Consider the following 19053-nt stretch of genomic DNA (forward strand, 5'->3'; position numbering starts at 1 on the left):
GGATCAGGGTAGCCATAGAGACAACGTAATTAGATTATTATGTATGTTCTTGTTCCATCAATAACCAGGTAAGCTTGTGTTTGAGCTCGTCCGCAAAATTTAATACCTTTTTTGTAGCAAATTTATTCCTTGAACAGTATATGAAGAATGGAGAAGTCGATCAAGCAAAACAATCACGCACTCAACGACTTCCAATAGTTTGCAATTTTTTGAGCTGAAGTAATTCAAGCATGCTTGAAGAGTTTCATGCTGAGCCAATGAAAATATACAGCCACCGCAAGGACAGGAAGTGTTAGTGGCACCAAAAAACAGTAGTACCTGTTATGTACGAGAAGCCAATGTTAGAGAGAAACCATGAAAATATACAATATCATAATTCATTTGTGTGAATGTGAATATCAAGAATGGAGATTGTAGAGGGTAAAATCGGTAAGTCATCGAGACCTTACACGTGTCTCGTTGAGAACAGGAGTTGGAAAGTAGAGGAAGATTTTGAAGAGTAAGTGATACATAGGATGGGCCAATAGTCTAGCTCTACCCATCAGAAGAGCAGGGCATAGATCGAAATCTGCCCTAACCAACAAGGCAAATCGAATCTGAGTTTCTGTGCAATTCTTTATCTCGCCCACCAAGACCCGAAATTCTAAGAAAAATCCTTTGATTCCTGGAATACATTAAGGAAGGTTCCATTTACGAAATAAGATCCCCATGATCATGAGATTGTACAAGATCAAATCCCGAATAAAGGGGAAACCCTAATCTTGAGGGTGAGATATATGATAGAGGTGGGATCGAGGGAGAGGGGATCTTTTCTTTTTGGATCCCTAAAGATTAGGAGAGAGAGAGGAGCAACATCTTTTTGAGAATTTTAACTTAATCGTCGGAGAATCATTGACAGGTACCACACCAGTGCTAATAGGAACGAGGAACATCTTTAGAGTAGCAGCAAAGTAGATCGAGGTAAGCCCAAATCAGCTTCTACAGAGATGATACTATATCATAATTCCAATGTTTAGTAAGACTAATTTGACATCAAATAAAAATTAATAATCTCAAATGTAATATTTAGAGCCTTAGATCTTTATATCCTAGTCTCTCATTTTCTTTTATGTTGCCAATGCAATTATTCTATCTAGGATTTGACATTTGTACAGAGTCATTCATCTCACTAATCAAAAAAGAATTATTCACTCATCCCTTTCAAGATGATCAACATGTTCTAGAATTATTTTATCTAGGTTAACGAATATTGTTCCTTCATTCCACTCGTCGACTACAACCCCCATCAAATCCACAATTGGGATGGAATAAAATAATACACAAATAAATAAACCAATACAATCATTCACTAATCTAAAGTTAGAAAGAAGTGTCATTGATTAGGAAAAAAAAATATGATAAGATGTCTTCAAGTTCAAGAGTAACTGAAGATAGTTCAATAATGGCACAGTTAGCCAATAATACATGCAAATGCAACAAACATATCACCTGTCATTTTGAATGGATGATATAATTTGATTGTCAGATGGTGGAATGAGCTTGGATATGATAGCCACAAACAAGAAACTCAAAAAGGAAATGGATCCAGATAAAAGAAAGAACCATCCCCAAAACATGTTTGCATTAGAACCATTGGATTCAAATGAAGTTGATGCATTCGACATGTCAGACTCCTCCATTAGATCTTGAAAATCGAAAAAGAACATCACAAGTTCATCCCCCTAAACATTGTTTTTCATTAGAGAAGTTACAAGACAATACATGTTCAAAGAATTTAGAGATGATAAAGAACACAACTTGCATAAAAAAAAATATTGTCAAATTCCTAAAAATAAATACATAACTACTTACGTAAAGGTGATGAAGAAATTGTTGACAAGACAAATGGTGGAATTGGAATTGGCCCCTCCCATCTAGCTCATTGGAAGCTCTATCTCTTTTGGCTCTGATTCTTGAAATCAGACTTTGTTTGAGGGCGTAAACAAATTTGATTCAGAGAGAGATATAGCCCATAGAGGATTCAAGCGAGTTTTAGGTTGAATCGATCATCTCATCATCCTAAATTAATTCGATTTGTCCAAGTTATTCAAGAACTGAACATGTTAATTGAAGAGAGATTTACCAGGTAGACTGCAATTTTATTTTAAAGAAACTCAAACTCAACCTTGTCAAGTTGGGGTGGGTCCATTTTTGCACACACGGAAATGGCTCACTGCACCCACTTAATGACTTTTGTATAAAAATGTATACATAAGGAAGGGTTGGAAAATCAAATTCTATTGTTTAATTGTACTTAGATAAAATCATGAAAAAATTATATGAGAAAAAAAAAGATGAGGAGAAAGAAGATGAGAGGAGGGGGAGAAGAAAAAGAAGATGAGAAGGAAAAGGGAGGAGGGAGGATGTAGTGGTGGTGGTGACGGCGGAGGTAAGTGAGAGAGAAGAGGGGAGAACATGGTGGTGGTGGTGGCGACGAAGAAGGTGAGGGATGGAGAAGAATAAGAGAGAGAAGATGGTCGGAGATGATGATGACGGCGATGATGACGACAACAAGATTAGTGTGATGGTGGTGGTATTATGAAAAAAGATATGAGTGAAGAAGAATTGAGGATTGAAAAATTTCAGTGGATTTCACTTTCCCACCCATATGTTTTTGTAGACTTTTTTATTGAGGTGAAAAATGAATTTTCATTTCCATGTGTAATCAAACACTTGAAAAATGTCATTTTCCATGGAAATTGATTTTTCACCCTATTTTTCATGTGCAATCAAACATACCCTTAGCTTATTATTGCACACACCACCTCTTACCTAACAAAAAATTCAACACTTAATTTTTCTTTTTCTTCTTCATATTTGTTTTGTGAGAGTTTGAATCAATGGAATTATTCTTCTCAAGTTATATAATTTCTTTTACTTTTTTGTATTAAATCATTAAGGGAGATTGAAAAACTATTATTAAAATCTCATAACGATGATTTGAAATGAAGTTATTGGAGATTTTTTGATAATTATGTTCACATCGAACTTTTTATAGCTCATTTGATAGGTACCTACAAAATATTATCAAAATGATTAAGTAGATACTTACCAAACGAAATTTTCTACCAAACATTACAAAATTGATTCGATAAAAAAAATAAGTAAGATCAAAGCTTAAAACCCTCTTTGAAATCTTTCTAAATGCAAAGAAGACGAAGAATAAATGAAAAAAAGATAAAGAAAAAAAGAATAAGAAAAATAAGAATAATAATTCAATGATTTTAGGAAGGTGAAATAAACAATTTAGGTTAAAATATATTTAATAGATGTGTGTAGAAATTTATTTTGAAGTTAAGGTGAGTATCACGAGAAAGTAGGTGCAAAATACAATTTTGATGTGTGCAAATAGACCCACCCTATTAAGTTAGTTATGAACAAACATTACTTTGTGATTTAGGCTAGATTCTAAAATGACTAACTGACTAAGGTTTGTTTCAAATCTTATTAAGAGCTTTTTAGCCCCCGTATAGATTATTAAATTGGCAATCCAACACTACAATGTTCTTGATTTAATGAAAAAACTTATATTCAAAAGAAAAGAAAAAGAATTTAAATATATATGGGACAGATCATGGGATATAAGTAATAAAATAATGTAATAATAACCATTTTTCAAGATATGGGTTAGAAATTTTGGATTGAGATAATTTTCTGTGAAGATGATACGAGAATACCATTCTAAAAAAATCAGTCAAATTTGAAACCACTAACCTTATTGATTTTGAATGTGGACCATCGATTTTCTATCAATAATTAGTAATCCCTTTTGATGGATTAGTAGTTTTCGGATTGAACATTTTTTTTTAGGAATGATGATCTCTATGAAAAATGTTTGTTTTTACATATGTCCCTTGAACGCCCCTTCTATATATATATATAGATATATGGTCGTATTTTCAGCGCCTTCTCCGGAGCTCCATATACGGCATTCCCGCCAATATCGGTATCACGAAAGGTTCTTTTTGGAACGTAGACAGATCAGTAGGTCTCTCTATTTCTCTTGATTCCTCTCTTCGAGCTTCTTTTTTTTTTTTTTTTCAGAGAAAAGAAACGTCTCCTCGATCGAAGAATATTTCAGGATGGAGAAGTACTTGAGAGAGAACTTCGAAGTTCAATCCAAGCAAACCTCCGAAGAAGCTTTAAGGAAATGGAGATCTGCAGTTTCAATCGTCAAGAATCCTCGAAGGAGGTTTCGTATGGTTGCAGATCTGGCCAAGAGAAATGAAGCCGAACAGAAGAAGCTCAAAATCCAGGTTTTCTTCTTCTCTCTCTCCCGATTGTTCAGAAACTCTTCCTGTTGTTTCGATTCGTGAAATTTGTCCGAGATCTCATAATCGTAATGTAGGAAGCCTAACAACTTATCTAGTTCATATAATTTCATTTCGGTGATTTTATTTTTTCTTCGAATTTGGTATCCACCAGAGGGAATTTCCACTCATCCGATTGTCGAGATTAGGGATTTGGAGTTTCTTTTCTCTTGTTTGCCCTTTTTGAAATCAATTGAAACTCTAGATTTTATTTTATTCATTTTAGACCAGATTTTGTTTCAAAACTTCGTAGTCTACGAGTTTTTCCTGAAATTTCTAACTTCAATTAAAGCTGAAATCTGAAGCGCGAACATGATATGTGGATCCAAAACGTTTTGATTTTAGAATATAGAAAGGGAGTCAAACGTACCCTAACCGCCTAACGTCAGCCTGTGAGTTTCGTTCTTTTGATTGATAAGTCCGTGGCTTTCGCTAAACAGAGCAGCATTGTTTTAAGACTCGAAAAATGGACTCGCATCTCGCATGTCGATGGAGTAGAGTCAACTCGACAATTTACGTGTTGACTCTAATAAATGTTCATTCATCATTCAAAACGTTTTGACGAATATCTGAAAGGAAAATGCTTGCCTGACTCTGAAATTCCCTCCGTTTTACACTTTGGTGATGTGGACGTCTGTACGGAACCGTAGATGCTTTTCATCTAAAATTCCATTCCTTCCACTTTTCTGAAAAAAAGTTCAATCTTGTCCTTGAAGTAAGGTTGTAATGTAGTTAGAATCTTTGAGGTTGAATGTGAAGTTTACAGGGGTGACATTTGGGTCGTTTTTTATTAGAGTCGTGCTGGAGTTATTTTAAAATTTATATTCGTTCACACTTTGTGGACATAGAAGCGCGTACAAAATTATAGATGCTTTTCTCTTGTACCATGATGCAAAGCATCTATGACTCTGTATACACACCCATGCTCAACCAAATGTGAATTTTTAAGACATCTACTATTATTCTTTTTCATTAATTTATTAGAGTATTTCAAGGTCATCGGACGGCATGTCATCAATTTGAGAACTCAAGTACAGAAAAATTATACACACCCATGCTCAATCAAATGTGAATTTTAAAGACATCCACTATTATTCTTTTTCATTAATTTATTAGAGTATTTCAAGGTCATCGGACGGCATGTCATCAATTTGAGAACTCAAGTATAGAAAAATCAAGGATCTTCTACGAGGGGAGGGGGTTGAGCTAAGGCTGAGAATGATGGATTTAAATGGGGTTGAATACATTAAAAGTTATAAACTTAAAAGAGTTTGGAGAAAGAAAGATTTTTTCAGGGAAAAATAATTCTAAGGATTTTAGATGGAGGTTGAAGATGATATGACACTTATTAGGTCTATCATTTTATTGTTAATAATTATTTTTATTTTTATTTTTAAAAAAACATTAAATATAGGATAATTATAAAAGCACCCCATGAATTAATAAAGGGCAATCCACACTATAGTCAAGTTGTTTTTTCTTATATGAGTTAAGGAATGAGCTGATTTTCAGTGAGGATGGTTTCTATGATGAGATCATTCTCACTAAAAAGTAGTTCATTTCAAAACTTCTAACTCCATAAAAATAAGTTCAAGAATCGTAAATCGTCCATTTTTTTCGTAAATTAATTTTGATGGGATTAGAAATTTTCGAATAGACTGATTTTTGGTGAGAATAAATTTTTTTTATAGATATTATCATCACCAAAAATCAGTTCATTTCAAAAAATTTAATTCATATAAGACAAAATAATTTGATCATGTGTGGATTGTCCTTGTTAATTCACGGGTGCTTTTATAACTACCCTTCAGTATAACCTCCTAGATTGTTATTTAAGATACATAATGTATCTGCTTATTACTTTATAAGCATGCAATGCGTGGGAGGCAAATAATGCTAACGTGAGGCACTGATTTTCTGCAGTCGTACATTTTAGAGGGGTTTTGTTTTCTAACCATGGTTTTTAAACTCAGTATCGCGTCTCGTCTCGTCTCGATCAGTTCCGATACCGAGTCGTCTCGGACAAGTTTTTCGATACATTTGAGACGTCTCGTGAGATAACTCGAAAAATTGTACGTGAGATGTAAAACTCGGTAAAAAAAAATGACTTTGTGAGTTGGTCTTGTTCAACTCTAATACCGAGTTAACTCAGGCGATACATCTCGGTCTCGGACGAGTTTAGAAACCATGTTTCTAACACAATAGTCCCCAGTGAATGGCATTTGTTAACCATGTTCTTAAACTCAGTTTTGGTCCCAGCATCTACTGTGAATCACGTTTCATACGAGTCAAATTAATTTAAATATTTAATAAAAATACAATTATATTTAAACCCAATTGATTGATGCTAAGGCACAAAATCTTATTTTACATAGACTACAATTATTTGAATTCTTAAAATCCAAATATATTTTAAAAGGTTAAAAAAAAAAAAAATCAGTCAGCGGAGATGGCTTTGATCTTAGGATGAGTAAATGAAGTGGACGATTCACAGTGGATATCCCACTTGGATTCCTCCGAAGATTAAAAATTTTAAAACTAACATTGCTCGCTAGTTGACATGATGAATTAATTGCGACAAGTTAAATACCGAGTCACCCTGAAAAGCATTCGAGTTGCCTGCTCTTTAAAACAAAGCCAAATACACTTCTTGGCGCATGCTAGCAGAACCATGTGAATTTTTAAAAAAATGGACCATCTTTCAGGCATTTTCCTCAATATAGGAAGCTTCCTCGAAACCTCCCTTTGATGGTCGTATTAAAAAACGATTGGTTGTGGGGGTAGGGGTGGAGCGCAATCTTGTTCCCAATCCTTTAGGTAACTCTCATCCTCATCGATCCGTACCTATCTGTCTGATTGCATTTAATTGCTAGGTCACTAGTTGTCCATGGAGTTATTTTTTTCTTTCTTACTTTAATAATTATCTCACGACCTCAACTGCCCCAGTTAGAGGTCAACACTCTCTAGTGGAGCAATAATGTCCACCTAACAAAATTGCACGCTACGCTACTGAAGATGGTCCCGGCATAGAGTAAGAGTGACCGAGTCTCATTTAGATGAGTTACACAATAATTTGCCACATACCAAAACTGTGTCAACTAGCTGAGTTAGCTAATCTTCATGAATTTGCATTTGCAAAGCATATAATTACCATATTTTTAAACCAATAAATAATTATATAAATACATCTAACACTATTTCATTGGTATTTTTCCCCCTTGTTACAATCACCCAAATCATCATAGAGGCGGATATACAGTGGGGGCACTTGTCCCACAAGAATTTTCAAAGTCTATATAGATTAATGAGCTATTGTGACATATATTAGCGGTGATTAAAAAATCTGCCACTATTGCCTCCACATAAAAATATTACAAAATTTACTCTTAGTTGCCCCCACATGGGAAAAATCCTGGTTCCACCCTTGCAAATTACAATTAATCATCTTTTAAAGATGGAGAATTGCTCAGATAACTCAATGGAATAGCTTCTTGAAATCTTAGTAAGGATGGATTTAAGTTTTTTGTTTGCCAGTGAATTCTAAGTCAATGTGTGCCTATAGATCCTTTTTACACCTATAGATCATTTTTATAGATATTAATATGACTTTTCAAAGAGTCGTCCTAATTGTTTACCTCAATAGTTACATTTGGATGGTCTGATCACTTTAAATCCGATCTGATGGCTAAGGAGTAAATAAACATACCCTTTCTACCGTCCTAGAAGGTTGTAATATTTCATGGACCAACAAGTATAATGACAGTCAAGTCCATCCAAACCAATCATCACAGTCCTGTCATCCAAAGGATCAACAATTTGTTTAGCAAATAAAAAAAATCCCCTTAAGCTCCCTGCATCGATGCGTACATATGAATTGCAAAGTGCACTTCCAAAGTGCTCAATCACATTATGATCATGTGTCAACGAATGCAATGATCGCTTAGTGATGAAATATAGTCTTTGTCACAGAACTAAAGTAGAAATAACTTTTCTTGAGCTTTTCCGTATTAATTGGGTCTTTCCTCGTAAGTTCTCCTCGTTGTTAGAAGGGTGGACTAATAATGCTTTCCACACCAGAAAACGGCTGTTGTGGGCTATGCTTCCTTCGGCTATTGCATGGGAGGTCTGGAACGAGAGAAATAACAGGGTGTTCAATCGTAAGTCTAGCAGTCTTCACGCAGGATTCTTGGAGATCTTGGGCCTTCTATACCTATGGTCGAAACAGAACATTGAGTTCGCGGGGATCACTTTTGATGACTTTGTTTTTAGATGGAACTCTTTATATAATCATTGATGCTGTAGTTTTTCTTTTCCTTTTCTTTTGCCTCTTTCTGTGAGGCTTTCTCGGCCTCCTTGTACATCCTTTTGCCCTCTTTTCAATATATTGTACTTTTCAAAACAAACAAAAAAACTAAAGTAGAAAGGTGAAAGATCGTATATAATCTCAAGGAGACCCGTTTCTTTTTCTACGTAGGACTATCTTTTGGGAGATAATTTCCTACCTTAAGCATATTCTTAGCATGCATGATACACAGTGGTGGTATGACGCTACACCTCTTTGCCTCAAATTCCCACGACTTTATACCTTGTCAAACGAAAAGAATTTGTCAGTTGCAACCTTCTTTTACCTCATTGGGAGTGGCCTCTTATGGATTTGGATTTTTAGAGCTATTTCAACAACTAGGAGATTTAAGACCTCACAGACATACCTAACCAGCTTGAACTCGTCCCAAGGAACTATTAGGGTTAGATAGGCGGGAGTGGATTTGTACCAAAGGTAACTATTTTTCTGTGAAATGTTTTTTCTCAATTTTGTTAGATTCTACTCCGTGCTTTGTTGAATTCCCCTCCTCACTTATTGGGGCACAAAAGTTTCCTTCTTCATTTGGTTGGCTTGCCATGATAGAATTGCTTTGGAACCCCAAACTCCCGTTCTTTGTGCAAATAAAATAGGGAGTCTGTGGCCCACATCTTGTTGCATTGCCTGTTATCCTCGTTCATTTGGGATCACTTCTTTTTTACTCTTTGGCTCAAGGGGTGTTCCCAAATTTGGTCTTGTCTTTTCTCCAAAGTTGGGACCTTGCTATGTTCGGAGAAAGAAGATCCTATGGGGTATCCTACCTTTTGCAATTTGTTGATGGATTTGGTTGAAGAGAAGTAGGAGAGTTTTCCATGGAAAGGAGTCCTCTTATCGGGATATCATAATTAGCATTTTGCGGCTATTATTTTTTTGGTGATTGGTCGCCTTCACTACCTTTCTGTATTCTTCCCCTTTCTTTGGAATAAAAAAATGTAGCTCCATGTACAAAAAAACTCATTTAACCCAATATATAAATTTGCCCGTTTGGACGACACAGCAATATATGCACATTGAATCTTTACATTCTTGTTGACAGAAGATATGAAGTATAGTTCAGAAAAATGTATATATTGGATAGTTAAGATCATATAGTCCGCCTTAATGTTTCAATCACAAGCAAGCTTTGGTCGACTAGGGAGAGTCAATGGATAGAAACCCATCCATCAAGGTCTCCTGACAATGAACTCGATTATTTATCAGGTCCGAAAGGACTCTCAAACTTAACCAATCAATTCCGTAGGGTACCCCACCAATGATACCCATAGCTGCAATGCAAAATTTCTTGCTTATAGTTATAAAATTGGGAATATTTAGTTAAATATGAGAATTTTATTTACTGATTTTCCTATTATTGGTATTTCTAGATGGATATGACTACATTCATGGTTGAAAGTTTAATTGCATCTCGGAATGTCCCAGCAAGATGTTTCTGTTTTGTCTAAGACTGAAACTCATTCTCTCTGAATATTCAATGTTTCGGTATTAATTGAGATTATCTCAGATGTTTTAGAATGTCTCGGAATATTTCAGTTAAGACAGTCTCAGGTTTTCACCGAACCAATATTTTACCTCAAGACGAAATTTTTATACCTTCCATTCCAGTAACAGCCCACCATATGACGAGTTTCACCAAATATATCTAGTGCTAGGCCAAACACAAACTAGATGAGATTATCACAAACATTTGAATGACACATTATTTCTAAAATTTAACCAGAATTTGTTGTTTGTCTTGACAAACCAAAAAAATAAGTCAATTGATCGGTTTGTTCCAATTCTTCAATTATTGGATTTTGCAGGTCTTTGTGCCACCCTGTATCTGGAGGTTCCTTGTTCCCTAATGGAACATAAAGTGATTCTCTTTTTCATTTACATTATGTAACCTTACCACTTGTCATTTTTTTTTTTGGCAGGAAAAAATACGAGTAGCTCTATATGTTCAGAAAGCAGCACTCCAATTCATTGATGGTATGATCTCCACCAATTTTTCTTTTCTTTTTTGAAGGTTGACTGAGGGTTAAGCAAACCCCCTACAGAATACAACAGAAAATTTACATTCTTTCATAGGGGTACCCATTGGTATCCTTACTAAATAATGTATTTCAACTCATCGGGGAACTCTCTAGACTCTTTCATTATAGTTCCACTGTTGGTAAGCATGGAGGCAAGATAATTAAGAGCCTTATTGGCCATTGCTAAGCTGAAGCTAACCTCAATCTGAAGGAAGGGCTTTCACACTGCTCATTAATACAATAAACAGCTACCTTGTAGTTAGCCCTCACCTCTGTCTAAAGGCGGGAGAGTAACTTTGATAAAAAACATCTTAACGAGTATCCCAGTTTATTTTCTCTCATTGTTCACGCTTCCTAGGTCTATCGAGATCAGACTGGAAAAGATTATGAGAAATTTTTTATGGAATGATAAGAATGGAAAAAAGAAGTATCACCTAGTCAGATGGAAGGTTATCTGTATGCCCAAGAAGAATGGGGGTTTGGGGATTAGGGGTCTTAGACTAGCTAATAGAGCTCTTTTAGGGAAGTGGCTCTGGAGATTTGGGGAGGAAAGGGGTAGACTATGGAGGAGGGTCATCACGGCCAAATATGGGGAAAAGAGACTAGGTTGGTATAGCAGTGAAGACAAAGGCACATACAAGTGTAGTATTTGGAAGGGGATTCAAAAAGTGAGAGGAGTTTGAGAAAGGAATCAGGTTCAAGGCGGGAATAGGGGACAAAATCAGATTTTGGGAGGATAGTTGGTGTGGCACATCGCCTCTAGTGGCTCAATTTTCGTCTTTGTACACTTGTTCTTGGAAAAAAAAAATGAAACAATCCAACAGTGTTTGAATCGCAACGAATCCAGCTCTACTTGGGATTTGGGGTTTAGGAGAAATTTTAATGATTAGGAGCTAACTGAGGTGACATCTTTCCTTGAGCTCTTGAATTCGCGACTTCTCAATGTGAGTAATCAGGACAGGTGGGAATGGACGAGCACGAAAGACTTGAGATTCTTTGTCAGATCTTTTCATAATTAGCTTAACACTCATGCAGAACGATCATTCATGGGAACCAGTATTTGGTCCAATTTAATTCCCTCTGAAATCTCCTTTTTTGTGTGATTGGCTTTTCTTGGTAAAATTCTAACATTAGATAACTTGATTGTTCGGGGTTGGATTACGCCTAATTGTTGTCTGCTATGTTTGAAGGATGGGGAGTCTATCGATCATATTTTAATCCACTGTTCCTTTTCTCATAATATTTGGTCAAATTATCTTAGTTTATTTCGTATTCAGTAAGTCTTTCCTTGTAAGTTCTCCTCGTTGGTAGAAGGGTTGGCCAGTAATGATTTCTCTCTCAGAAAAAGATTCCTTTGGGCTATTCTTCCCTCGGCTATTGCTTGGGGAGTGTAGACCGAGAGAAATAATAGGGTTTTCAATAGCAAGATGAGAAGTGCTCATGGCAGCTTTTTGGAGATCTTGGGTTTGTTGTACTTATGGTCCAAACAGAACATAGAGTTCAAGGGGACAACTTTTGATGATTTCGTCTTTAGATGGAATTCTTTATGTAATCATTGATGCTTTTGTTTTTCTTTTTGTAGCTCTTTGCGAGACTTTCTTGGCCTCCTTGTAATCTGTTTTCCCTCTTTTTCAATATATTATACTTATCAAAAAAAAAAAAAAAAAAACTATGCACAATCCCTTCCTTAGAGCCTCCAATTCATGATACAGAACAGACCTCCCCATGGTGCATTCCGAGTAGGATATCTTACGTTTGCCTAGTGGATCCCTTAGAATGGCTCCTGATCCCCCGAGCTGATCCCTCAAGTACCCAATATAGAACCCCTCAGGGTGGTTTGATATCTCCACCAATTCACCAGTTAATAAATCTACATTTCTATAGTATACTTTCTGTTCATGCCAAACAAGTTCTGAAAACAAATGTAATCTGGTTTGCTGGGAAACACAATGGTATCTCTTGGAGAATTTTTGGAAAATGCATAAAAATTTCTTGAGAAACATAGTCGTATTTGTGTTCTGTATTTTCTTTGCCATTTTCCTTCGTCTTCTTATTTGCTTCCCCCATAATGTTTTCGCTCATTCAACATTTCATGCATCAGTCATAATATTTGATTGTTTCTCACCTAGTCTCCTTCACCCATTTCCCTATCTCGAAACTATGATTTTTGACTTTTAAGTATCAGTTTTAATGTAACATCTTCTTGTATTTTCTTGATTTCAATTAGCTGGCAGTCGAGTTGAATACAAGCTCTCAGAAGAGGTTAGACAGGCTGGTTTTGGCATTGACCCAGACGAGCTTGCGTCCATTGTCCGTGGCCATGACTCCAAGGGCTTGAAACATCACGAAGGTGCCAAAGGAATTGCGGGTAAAGTCTCAGTCTCTCTCCAAAACGGTGTAAGTGAAACAGAACTCTCTCTCCGGCAGAAGGTTTATGGTTTCAACCGATATGTGGAGAAGCCTTCTAGAAGTTTTTTGACATTTGTGTGGGAGGCACTGCATGACTTAACTCTAATCATCCTCATAGTCTGCGCTGTGGTCTCAATAGGAGTTGGTATTTCCACCGAAGGGTTGCCAAAGGGTATGTATGACGGGTTAGGAATTTTACTTAGTATTTTCTTGGTGGTTATAGTCACTGCAATCAGCGACTATAAGCAATCATTGCAATTCAAGGAACTAGACAAGGAAAAGAAGAAGATTTTAGTTCAGGTCACTAGAGATGGATACAGACAGAAGGTCTCTATATATGATTTGGTGGTTGGAGATATAGTTCATCTCTTCATTGGAGACCAAGTTCCAGCTGATGGAATTTTCATATCAGGTTATTGTCTGTTGATTGATGAGTCAAGCTTGTCAGGAGAGAGTGAGCCTGTGAACATAAATGAAGAGAAGCCTTTTCTTCTATCTGGGACCAAAGTGCAAGATGGGTCCGGTAAGATGCTGGTGACCGCAGTTGGAATGAGGACTGAATGGGGAAAGTTGATGGAGACTCTGAGTGAAGGGGGAGTAGATGAGACACCACTTCAGGTGAAGCTTAATGGTGTTGCCACCATTATTGGTAAGATTGGTTTGGGTTTCGCTGTGCTGACATTTTTGGTGCTGACCATAAGATTTCTGGTGGAGAAGGCACTTCACAACGAGTTCTCGAAGTGGTCTTCGAGTGATGGATTGATTCTTCTTAATTATTTTGCAATTGCTGTGACTATAATTGTGGTTGCTGTTCCTGAAGGGCTACCATTGGCAGTGACACTGAGTCTTGCCTTTGCAATGAAGAAACTAATGAATGATAGGGCTCTTGTGAGGCATCTCTCAGCTTGTGAGACGATGGGTTCTGCAAGTTGCATTTGCACAGATAAAACAGGGACACTGACTACCAACCACATGGTGGTCAATAAGATATGGATAAATGAAGAAACTAAAGTTATAAAAGGTAATGAGAGTTGGGATATTTTGAAATCTGCAATCTGTGATAGAGTTTTGAGCATCCTTTTGCAGTCCATATTTCAGAATACTGCTTCTGAGGTAGTCAAGGGCAAAGATGGGAAGAATTCCATTTTGGGTTCTCCAACAGAATCAGCATTGTTAGAATTTGGCTTGCATTTGGGGGGTGATTTTGATGCCGAGCGTCAAGAATCTAAGATCGTGAAGGTTGAACCTTTTAATTCAGTCAGGAAGAAAATGTCTGTTCTTGTGGAACATCCAGCTGGTGGAATCCGAGCATTCTGCAAAGGTGCATCAGAAATCATATTTAAAATGTGCAACAAGATTCTTGATAGCAATGGAGAACCTGTACATCTTTCAGAAGCACAGATAAAGAATGTCACGGATGTCATAAATGGTTTTGCCAATGAAGCGTTGAGAACTCTCTGCTTGGCCTTCAAGGATATGGATGAGACTTCCGATAGAAACGAAATTCCTTCTGAGGGCTACACGTTGATTACAGTTGTTGGAATTAAGGATCCAGTGCGCCCTGGAGTCAAGGATGCTGTTCAGACGTGTTTAGCTGCTGGGATTACTGTGAGAATGGTAACTGGAGACAATATTAATACAGCTAAAGCAATAGCTAAAGAGTGTGGCATATTGACAGATGATGGTTTGGCCATAGAGGGCCCAGATTTTCGTAGTAAGAGTCCACAGGAGATGAAGGAATTGATACCAAAAATTCAGGTCCCACCTTCATTCTCATTAAGGATTATTAACTTTGTATTAAACTTAGTAGAAGAATCAGTTTTCTAAATTGAAAAGACCATGTCTTCTATAGGTTATGGCTCGTTCTTTACCATTGGACAAGCACACTTTGGTGACCCAGTTGAGGACATTTGGAGAAGTTGTTGCTGTGACTGGAGATGGGACCAATGATGCCCCTGCTCTGCATGAAGCTGACATTGGCCTTGCTATGGGTATAGCAGGAACAGAGGTATCCCACTAGGATTGTCAATTTTTTTCCTATATTACGTCTTCTAGCTTCTATTAATTGTTGTCTTTGGGATTTGTGGTTTTCTTTTTCTTTTTTTATTCAGGAATTGTGTTCCTCTTTTCTACACATACTATTTCTGTTTTCTTTACACAAACTGCACAAATATAACATTTCTCTTAAGAGAAGCTACCTTTATCGGTGAAAGATGCAGCAAATATTATGCTGACTTGATTATGGGAAGTCTTTTGTTGTGTTGGTACATTGATGCATCTAATGTACTATTGTTATCCTTAAATCCTAAATGTCTTATTTTACCTACAGGTTGCGAAAGAGAATGCTGATGTCGTTATATTGGATGATAATTTTAAGACAATTGTGAATGTGGCCAAATGGGGTCGTGCGGTTTATATAAACATTCAAAAGTTTGTGCAGTTCCAGTTGACAGTCAATGTTGTTGCTCTTATGATCAATTTTATTTCAGCATGCCTCTCAGGTTTGTTGGTCGTCCATGTAGCAAAAATTGTTAATGATCATCTTACAGGGTCTATCAAATAAGACAATGTTCATTTCTTTTAAGAATGAAGATAATCGTCCTAATTTTTGTCAAATAACATTCAGGATCTGCTCCACTTACGGCTGTCCAGTTGTTGTGGGTCAACATGATTATGGACACTCTTGGTGCATTAGCACTAGCTACAGAACCTCCAAATGATGGTCTTATGAAAAGACCTCCGGTTGGGAGGGGTGTGAATTTTATCACCAGAACAATGTGGAGGAATATCATTGGTCAAAGTATTTACCAATTGGCCGTTCTTGCAGTTCTGAAATTCGATGGGATGCGGCTTCTTAAAATTAGTGGTTCAGATGCTACTTCTGTTCTAAATACTTTCATTTTCAATACTTTTGTCTTTTGCCAGGTACGGTCGTAGCTGCTAGTTTCTGAAAGTGCTAGATCTTTCTAAGCTCTCTTTCAGTTTTTCCCTTTTTTTTTGTATACTTGTACTATAAATTGTTTAAAAATGGTGGATATATGGATTTAGCTGTTATTACAAAAAAATTTATATTCATTATTATAATTTGATTGTGGAGGCATTAATTTTGAGCATATTTATGGCCCTCAAACCAGACTTAAGAAAGATAAAATTGTACTTATAATATGTAACAATAAAATTAGCACGGCTACAAGCTTAATGCGTTTTTTTTTTGATAAGTTAGCTTAATGCTTTTTTAGCAAACACATGTCTATTGAACACTGACTTCAGGTACAAACTTTGTTGAACCAAATCAAGGCTAAACTAAATGAAAGAAAAGACCTGAGCAAACATCACAGTTATATAGATTTGTCATTAACTGAAAAACTTAGGAGTAAATCATGAATCAAACCATCATTAAAACATTCTTATAAATCATCTAACTACAATGAATAACCATTTGAAGTATGGAAATGAATATCAATGGGGTTCTCTATGCTCTAACACAATTATCTTAAATTCCAATAACAACTATGTTATATGTGGAAATAAGATTAATCATATCACATTAACTACATACACACCTTAATCTGTAAAACAACTGCTTAAAAGATATATTATTACAAACTACATTGACGAATTTTTATTTTATTCTTAACTATATACATAAATTAGTAGATACCTGATCAATTATAATTCATTTCTTTTAATGAACTAATATCTGTATAATTTACAAGTGATTTATAATTTTTGGCTTAACTTAGTATTTTGGTCAAAACTTACTATTCACTGAAATAGTTGTATAGTAAAATTTGATTGTTGTGGTTGGATGTACTGTTTACCAAATATTTCACGGAATGAACTGTAACTTTCACCAAAATATATAAAAGAACAATGTATTAGTTGAATTTCCTGTCAATCCATGTGGAAATAGAAATGCTAAAATTTAATACCCATGGGTATACTACACTACACTGCTAATTGGTAAGTTTTGGTGAATTCTAATAACTTATGTTGCTAGTCAAGAATGTGAATTGTTTTGGTCTGATGAATTTAGTTTTCATGTGCCTGTAAAGTTAGAAAGCGGGGTTGATGTCCACATTTGCAGTCACCCTTAGGCGTCTGAGTCTTGCCTGAATCTGAGTGTAGGAACTATGCATTTATAATTTAAATGATCATCGCATTAAGTTTTAAACAAGAAGGATTATGAACTATGCCAACATACATTACAGACAGCATTCTACTGATTAAAGTTGTCTTCTTTTCTTTCTTTCTTTCTTTCTTTCTTTCTTTCTTTCTTTCTTTCTTTTGGGTGGTCAGGTGTTCAACGAAATAAATAGCCGTGAAATGGACAAGATAAATGTTTTCAGAGGCATATTTGACAGTTGGATCTTCGTTGGTGTTATGGTCTCCACGGTGGTGTTTCAAGTAATTATAGTTGAGTTCCTGGGAACTTTTGCAAGCACTGTGCCACTAAAGTGGCAATTTTGGTTACTCAGCGTCATCATTGGATCTGTAAGCATGCTTGTCTCAGTTATCTTAAAGTTCATCTCTGTTGAACAACCAGCCCAGCATACAGCTAATGCTAAGCATCATCATGATGGTTACGAGGAACTCCCAACCGGTGAAGAGCAAGTGTAAAAATAAATAAATGATACCAAGTGAATGCATTTTTAATCCCATACCCATTTCAATTGTAGCCTTCTTTCTCGATAACTGAAACAGTTCTTATTGCATTTAGGATCTTTTATTAGAGTTATTTTTATTGATAACAATTTTGATTGGAAACAGTATATCTAGCTAGAATAGTGTTACATAAGCAGCAACTTTTTTCTCCAATCTTTTTTGTAGCTTTGAATGGATGGATCAGTGTTGAGGGTGTTTGTTTCTGCTACAAAATTTTTATGGTGTTCTTGATTCTCTAACATAATTGTTTTTTGGTTAACAGAGTTTCAAGCCAACTCTCAAATATCTAAATCTCTATTTTAATTGTGTGTTTGTGGTTTTGAATTTGTCATCCCTATCATCCATTATTAGAAATAATTTCATTCCTCTATTCAATACTGTTTAAAATAATGTCAATCCAAGTGTGTGTGTTCGTATCTGCTCTTACAAAAGTCCTTTGCTTGAGTTGAAATCCATCTAACCATCATGAGTGGTAGAGATGCATAGCAAGCCCACTCCTCCCTCTGATGCCCAATTCATCCTTTGCTTTGCCTCCAAAGCTGAACAAGGAAGCACTCACACAAACGAGATGACCGCTCCAAGTACCATCTGGCATCAAGTCATCTATCTCCAATACCACCCTGTCTGCTGTTGTAGCAAAACCCCTTCAGACCTCTAATGGCCATGATTTTTCTGATGATATTAGATTGTGTTAGTTGAGTAGAAACTCAAAATGAAGACAGTTGTAGGATCATTTCTGTTCGTTAGGCTGAGTCTTCTTAATCACAGAAGGGGTATTCAACTTGTCAGATTAGGTGGATGGAGCAAGGTTCATCATGGAGTAAGTATCCAGTACTTTTGGGAGGGGATTCTAATATTTTTTAGGAGTGGGGTTGGTGATCTAGTTTCGTAGGGTCTAGGGTGAATCAACAAATATTGATATCCCATGGGTGCACATACCATTTTACAAGAAATGTTTTGAGTTGTAGACCTAACAATTATTTGAGAAATTAGTTTAGCAGCCTGACCCGAATAAGCATAAGTAAATTACCCATTTATTAACTGGTTCCGAGTCCACTTGGACCAAGTTGCTCCACTTCTTGATCAGACCAAAAGTCATGTTGGGGCCCAAGCCTGGTTCATTGTGAGATGGGCCTGGCATTGTCCAGTCTGGCACCGGTTACTTGAACGAGTGATATGGATGAACCCGATCCATCCAATCAAGTGAGATATTGATGTAGATAATCCAAGAGTCGTTCTAAACTGACTTCCGTGGCAG

General features: G+C 36.2%; 1 protein-coding gene across 2 annotated transcripts; it reads left to right on the forward strand.

Annotated features, from left to right (window-relative positions):
• The first annotated feature begins 3880 nt into the window (after nucleotides 1–3880).
• LOC147385209 (putative calcium-transporting ATPase 11, plasma membrane-type) lies at nucleotides 3881–18039 on the forward strand. Of its 2 annotated transcripts, none has more exons than XM_086422256.1 (8): nucleotides 3881–3985; nucleotides 4084–4295; nucleotides 10623–10677; nucleotides 12949–14888; nucleotides 14983–15138; nucleotides 15460–15631; nucleotides 15757–16055; nucleotides 17430–18039. In XM_086422256.1, the coding sequence occupies exons 2-8, from the start codon at nucleotides 4122–4124 to the stop codon at nucleotides 17748–17750; spliced, it is 3117 nt and encodes a 1038-aa protein (XP_086278382.1). In that variant the 5' UTR covers nucleotides 3881–3985; nucleotides 4084–4121; the 3' UTR covers nucleotides 17751–18039. The 2 variants fall into 2 exon arrangements, with proteins under 2 accessions (XP_086278382.1, XP_086278381.1); XM_086422255.1 differs by having other exon boundaries at nucleotides 3913–3997.
• The last annotated feature ends 1014 nt before the right edge of the window (nucleotides 18040–19053 follow it).

This window comes from Akebia trifoliata, chromosome 14 (genome assembly GCF_017979445.1).
Source record: "Akebia trifoliata isolate Shusen 1 chromosome 14, ASM1797944v1, whole genome shotgun sequence".
Lineage (NCBI taxonomy): Eukaryota > Viridiplantae > Streptophyta > Magnoliopsida > Ranunculales > Lardizabalaceae > Akebia > Akebia trifoliata.

Excerpts from the sequence above, each read along its gene's own strand:
- LOC147385209 (XM_086422256.1), top strand. The coding sequence starts at position 4,122 with ATGGAGAAGTACTTGAGAGAGAACTTCGAAGTTCAATCCAAGCAAACC. Across the intron at positions 10,678-12,948 it reads AGCACTCCAATTCATTGATG|CTGGCAGTCGAGTTGAATAC; the intron begins GTATGATCTCCA and ends GATTTCAATTAG. Across the intron at positions 15,632-15,756 it reads TATTTCAGCATGCCTCTCAG|GATCTGCTCCACTTACGGCT; the intron begins GTTTGTTGGTCG and ends AATAACATTCAG.